This window comes from Helianthus annuus, chromosome 4 (assembly GCF_002127325.2).
Source record: "Helianthus annuus cultivar XRQ/B chromosome 4, HanXRQr2.0-SUNRISE, whole genome shotgun sequence".
Lineage (NCBI taxonomy): Eukaryota > Viridiplantae > Streptophyta > Magnoliopsida > Asterales > Asteraceae > Helianthus > Helianthus annuus.
In genome coordinates, this window is record NC_035436.2 from 185,933,666 (window position 1) to 185,940,283 (window position 6,618).

The following is a 6,618-nucleotide window of genomic DNA, read 5'->3' on the forward strand; positions in this document are numbered from 1 at the left end:
CATAACCGATCGGTTATGGTCCAATAACCAACATCACGGTTATGATTATGATTTTTGGTCAAAACCGACCCAAACCGACCTATGCACACCCTTAGCGCAGACATTGCCATCTCCAGACTTTTTTGTTTTCCGAAGACGTTTTTGAAAAACGTCTACGCAAGCTCTTCTTGGTGCAGACTTGGCTCAAACACTTTTAAAATATTTTAAGGTCTGTAGAGGGTTAAACACCCACCACCACTGTCCACCAGCACCATCGTCTACCACCCATCATCACCACCAACAGTTTATTTTAGAAGTCTATATGCGTTGTAAAAAACAAACAACTTTCTTTTTATAGACTGTAGAGGTTAGGTCTAACTTTTTTTTCTGCAGATGTCTAAAAATATATAGTTCATTAACTTAAAACATTTTACCTCTTAAAAATACAAACTCCACTTTAGACTCTACACAAACACTTCTCTCGTCCCCCTCACATTTCCCTTGGCAAACGCTTTCGGAAATCGGACTATCTATTTGGAAAACGCTGTCACATTTCCCTTGGAGGCTTGGTGGAGCCATGTGGCCACGGACATCCGTAACGTGTAGAAGACGGTCTTACCAGCTAAGTTTGACCACACACGTACCCGAACCCAATCCCCACCATTTTTAATCACACATGACTGACACGATCCATCCTTCTCTTTTACTTACGCATCTCTTTCCTTTTACAGATAAAAAAAAGTGATTCTTTTCTTTGTTAGGTGAATTTAGCCCACACCATCTTCCATATCTCTCTCTCTCCCTCCCTCTCTCTCTCTCTCACACACACATACACGTTTTCCTTTACGACCCCTGCCCTTTTTCCTCTTCTGCTGTAAATGCATCCTCATTACTATTATTATTATTCTTTTCATACCTTTCTAAACCACTTCATTACCCATGGGGAAGAAAGGTGGATCTTCATGGCTCACCGCTGTTAAAAGAGCTTTCCGATCTCCCAACAAAGACTCCAGTAAAAAAAAGACCCACACAAAAACTCAAGATCATGAACCTGATGACGAAGACGACAAGGTTAATTTCTTCTTAATTTTTACTAACCCATTTCAATTCTCTTTATCATCTCACATATAACTGATAACTTCTTTTGAATTAATGTAGAAACGGGAAAAGAGAAGATGGTTGTTTCGGAAACCAACTGCTGCACAGCATTCCAAGATGGGTGATTCTGTGGAAGCTCCGGCGCCGGAGACACGGCAGGCGGTGGCAGAGGCGGCGGTGGAAGTGGAAGTGGAAGTGGAGGAGCTGGGTGGTCGGAGTAAACCGCCGGCTAGTTATTCCAGGGAGTATTATGCGGCTATTGTTATTCAGACGGCTTTCAGAGGTTATTTGGTGAGTGTGAATACATAGATCTATTTAACTTTATTAATTACCCTACATTCACTATTATTATTATTAAACACATATTTTCATTTTTTTTATTGACGAATGTTACATTAACCTTATTCCTAAATTACAACAAATTATATCTAATCTACCCGATGCTAGGAATTTTTAAACCATCCTTTTCTCCCTAATAGATAAGAACCTCTACCGCCAATGATCTCTAGATCAAGTGGTTAAAGGCATGTATTTTCTCTTAGGATCCCACTTTGTACAGAGTAAGCACTGGTGGACAATGATAGAAAGACCCTGGGAAACCTGGGTTCGATCCTTGAGTCAAACCGGTTTTACCGGTAATTTCACCGTCGTTTACCCGGAATTGATGGTGGACTAGGGTTACTCTCGGAGTACTCTCGAAGTACTCTGTTTGATCCATTAGGAAACACATACTTGTGATTAAACTTTTGATCTGGTTTTAATTTCTAGGTAGTGTTGAAACTATTAGTAGTTTTATCTAATTAGTTTAATGGTTATGATTCATGAATTATGATCGATGTGATTAGAGGTGGAAACCTACATTGATTTTTTTTAATTAAAACGTTAGTTAAATTATAATTTTCTTATTTAAATAACTTTTATTTACTTCATTATCTTTGTTTTTTTAAGTTATATTGTAAATTAAGGATTTTATTTTCTTTATTACGAATATAATATTGCTATATTTTTTCATTAAAAACGATATCTATTAAAAAGTTGTAATTCAATTTACAACAAACAATATATTTAACCCATTTACACTTTGCGTTTATCTTATTTTTATACGCAATATGTGTCCAAAAAAAATACAAAAATGGTTTGTACGAGAAATCTATCTACTATAATAAAAGAAATCAATTTTAGACACGTGTCATTCATTGAAGGCATCCTCAAATTTATATTTATTTTATATTAACTAAATAAATAAATATTAAATTAATATTAAATCTTATCAAACTTTAATAAAATATTATCCTCAAATATAAATTGTTAATTTAATATATTTTTAAAACAAATACCTCTCTTTCCTACTTATCTTATATTAAATATATAAATAATAAATTAATATTAAATGTTATCCTAATTTATTAAAAATATAACTTTTTAATTATTTGATATACAAAATAATATTTATTCAACAAGTCTAAAATGCAGAGTTTTGAAAAATATAATTTTTTTATTTTTTACTATACAAAGTTACATTTATATAACCCGTATAATACACGAAGTTTTTAAAGATATAACTTTTTATCATTTGCTATGTAAAATCAGATTTATTCAACACGTATAATACAAGAGGTTTTTAAGGATATAATGTTTTTATTATTTGGTAGATTTTTCGACCCAACTATACACGGGTTTTTTAAAGATACGACGTTTTTAGTATTTAATATACAAAATTACATTTATTTAATATGTGTAATACACATGGTTTTTAAAGATATAACTCTTTTTTAGATCTATTCAACACGTGTAACAAACGGGATTTTTAAGGATGTAATTTTTTTTATTATTTGGTAGATTTATTCAACCCGATTATACACGGTTTTTTTAAGATACGGCGTTTTTAATATTTAGTATACAAAATTATACTTATTTAATCTGTGTAATACACATGGTTTTTAAAGATATAACTTTTTTTTTATTATTTGATATATAAAATTACATTTATTTAACCCGTACAATATACGGGGTTCATAAAAATATAACGTTTTATTATTTAACATATAAAATTACATTTATTCAACCCGTGTAATACACGGAGTTCTAGCCTAGTACACTTATATTGGAAATTAGCTGGTATAATAGGGAGAAAAGGGGGCAATGGATTTGCAAATGCAAAAAGTCATAACAAAATGCTTCATCAAATTGGTTTAGTTTAGGATGAAATGCACATGGGAAGATGCCTTGAATGCATCAAGGGCACATGCAACCACAATCTCCTTTTGGGAAAATGTAAATATGTACCAAAGTTTCATTTTGATTTTAAACATGGATCATGGTAAATAAACAAATTAAATTATGTGTATAATTTGTAAAGCGCATATATATGTGTGGGTCATCGGGGGACAAAAGTGAAAGTGCACTAATTTTAACGTTATTTTACTAATTTCGTGAAAATAACGTTAAAAGCTGAGGACGGTTAATCATGCATCATGTAGTGGCGTTGATAGCTGAAAGACAAAAGGGTACATGCACTCATCGGTTTTTGTCCCGATTGTTGAGTGTCATGTGCCTTATGTCCAAGGCTTGATGCAAAACTACTACCGAGCCGGGGGTCTCACTGGAAGCAGCCTCTCTATTCCTACGGGGTAGAGGTAAGGCTGTCTACATCTTACCCTCCTCAGACCCTACCTTTGTTTTGCTATTGTTGGGATTTACTGAGTATGATGATGATGATGATGTATAATTTGTTAAGAAAAATGTTCTCTTTGTAGGCAAGAAGAGCGCTTCGTGCACTTAAAGGACTTGTAAAGTTACAAGCATTAGTGAGGGGTCACAATGTGAGAAAACAAGCAAAAATGACACTTCAATGCATGCAAGCTTTAGTTAGAGTGCAGGCTCGTGTTCTTGATCAGCGCATGAAGCAGTCGGATCAAAGTAGTCGAAAATCTACGTTTAGTGACACTAATAGTGCCTGGGGTCGGCGTTACCATCAAGATATATCCGACAGGCAACCCACGGTACCTTATTAACCTTAAATATCTGCATTTGTTTTACCTATGTTTCTATTTATATATTATTCTAAATAAACCTCGTTTTCGTCTTGTAACTTTCAGTCACGAGATGGAAGTAGCATTCCCGACGATTGGGATGAACGATCACACACAATTGAGGAAGTCAAAGCTATGCTTCAAAGCAGAGCCGCCAGACGCGAAAAGACCTTATCACAAGCTTTCTCTCAAGAGGTACATTTAATTTTATTTTTTATTTTATTTATTTATTTTTTTTTTGTAATGTAATGAACTTGTTCTATTGACATCAATTAAGGGCAACTTATTTCTCATTTTGTATCATGAAAAGACGAGGAGAAATCGTAGGAATCCATCGATAGGGAGCGACTACGAGCTTGGTCTTGGAGACAGACGGATCGGGTCAAAGCCATGGGAGACTAGACCCATGGCTAGATCTTCAACAGATCAAAGAGATGGTGTCAAAACAGTTGAAGTTGACACTTCTCAACCTTACTCATCCTTACCTCCTAACCACATAAGAAGATCAAGTTATCAGTATCACCACCACCATAGAGCCCCTGTAACGCCCTCACCGTCCAAAACAAGGCCCATTCAAGTCCGATCCGCCAGCCCACATTACATTAAAGAAGACAGAACCTACCACAGTAATCAAAGTCAAAGCCCGAGTTTACGGTCAAACTACAGTTTCAACTCTACAGTCTCGCATCAACATCCAAGGGGTTCGACAAGTGGAGGGTCAAAGCCTAACTACATGGCTGCAACCGAGTCAGCTAAAGCGCGTGTCAGGTCCCAAAGCGCACCCAGACATAGACCTTCAACCCCCGAGAGGGACAGGTCCGGTTTAGCCAGGAAAAGACTCTCGTACCCGGTTCCAGACCCGCATAACGGAAACATATACAAGCAGCAGAATTTAAGGAGTCCAAGCTTTACTAGTGTGAATGGGGTGGAACAACAATCAAATTATTCATCTTATTATACAGAGAGCATTGCAGGTGGAGAGGTGTCACCTTGTTCAACTACTGATCTTAGAAGGTGGCAGCACTGATCAATTCAATAATATATAATCTAACTTTGAGTTGTTTGAATGTTGAGTTTTGATTTTTTTAGTTAATATGCTAATTTGATTAATTAATTTTGGTCTAAAGATGATAAAACGATTGAAGCTTGGTGTGTAGGTGTGATTAATTTGGGTGTGTAGTGTAAATGCAGAAAGTCACATGTATCCTGCGTATTTTGTGGAGTGATATAAATATGTTGTATGTGGGTCTTGTTGGAAGGATAAACAAGATATCACATTTTTTTTATTATATGATATTTTATTGTAGATTTGGAGCAGAGCATATCTTGATTTATAAGTTATTAAGTTATAATTATTGGGTTGGGTTTTACTCCAGTAACCATGGGCTGGAGACTACATGGCATGTGCAAGGTGCAGGGGGCAGGTTAGTGGTCAAGGCAATAAAGTGGTTGGTTAATGTTTTTGTAACCACGTGTTGAAGACATTTTTTGTTTTTTTTAAAACGTATACTTCATTCAAAACCCATCACCTCACAAACACGCAAGGACAGCGGAACAAGGAACTACAACGGAATCAAACAAAGTCGAAATTACCTCAACCGTTTTAAGAGATAGATTTATATTTAGATCTATTCTTGAAATATAGAAAACCATAACATTTAATTCTACTTGTGATGTCTTCAATTCTTCAGTCTTTATTCGAAAAAATCTTCTCGTTTCTAGAATTTCAAATGCACCAACATGCTAAGATGATAATGCCATGAACAACTTTCTTCCTGAGCTCTCCGGGACCAATATAATTATGGAACTCCAACAGGTCCCTAACCGAGAAGCCAAAAATATTAGGGATTTTACACCAGTTACTAACCCATTACCAAATCACCATTGTCACCATGCAACCCGAAAATAAATGGTCTGAAGTCTCTTGCCTGCAACCGCAAAAACACGCACCCAGCCAAGCTAACAACGATGCTTCTCTTGCTTAACGTCTCCACTGTAGGAAGTCTATCCATCTCCGACCTCCATGCAAAAATATTGCACTTCTTAGGAAACCATCGAAAAGATTAGATGAATATAAAACTTGAAGATCATTGTTTGAAAAAAGTATATCCGTGCTCTAAATCGCCACTAATCCGCAAAAAAAGACGGGGCTCATACGAAAGCAGCGGCGAAACGGTTCTTCATTGTATAACGGAATTTCTGTAAAATATTCACTACCCAAACGGTTGTGAGCACCGATCCGGTCTCGTTCAAGATGTGGTTGTCTAGAACGTGTTGGTTGTGACACATCCGCTTCCTCCTCTTTAAAAACTTGAACCGCCTCTTGAGCCACCGCTATAAGCAAATCGTCAAGCGTACCTAAGTATGTAGGAGAATCGTTTGACGTCTCTGAACTTGTAGACTTTTTATAAAATTTAAGAGAGTTGTGTTGAAGTGAGAAAGTTATGTGTGTCTAAATATAAGTTTTGAGAGAGTTGTGTTGAAGTGTGAGCGTTGTGTGTGTTTAAAT

General features: G+C 35.9%; 1 protein-coding gene across 2 annotated transcripts; it reads left to right on the forward strand.

The window, feature by feature from the left end:
• Positions 1–713: 713 nt before the first annotated feature.
• LOC110937511 (protein IQ-DOMAIN 1) lies at positions 714–5,398 on the forward strand. 2 transcript variants are annotated; one of them, XM_022179942.2, is made up of 5 exons: positions 714–1,050; positions 1,138–1,368; positions 3,834–4,079; positions 4,176–4,304; positions 4,387–5,398. In XM_022179942.2, exons 1-5 carry the CDS (start codon positions 919–921, stop codon positions 5,134–5,136), a joined length of 1,488 nt encoding a protein of 495 aa, XP_022035634.1. In that variant the 5' UTR covers positions 714–918; the 3' UTR covers positions 5,137–5,398. The 2 variants fall into 2 exon arrangements, with proteins under 2 accessions (XP_022035634.1, XP_022035635.1); XM_022179943.2 differs by having other exon boundaries at positions 4,420–5,398.
• The last annotated feature ends 1,220 nt before the right edge of the window (positions 5,399–6,618 follow it).

Excerpts from the sequence above, each read along its gene's own strand:
- LOC110937511 (XM_022179942.2), top strand. The coding sequence starts at position 919 with ATGGGGAAGAAAGGTGGATCTTCATGGCTCACCGCTGTTAAAAGAGCT. Across the intron at positions 4,080-4,175 it reads TATCCGACAGGCAACCCACG|TCACGAGATGGAAGTAGCAT; the intron begins GTACCTTATTAA and ends TGTAACTTTCAG. Across the intron at positions 4,305-4,386 it reads CACAAGCTTTCTCTCAAGAG|GGCAACTTATTTCTCATTTT; the intron begins GTACATTTAATT and ends ACATCAATTAAG.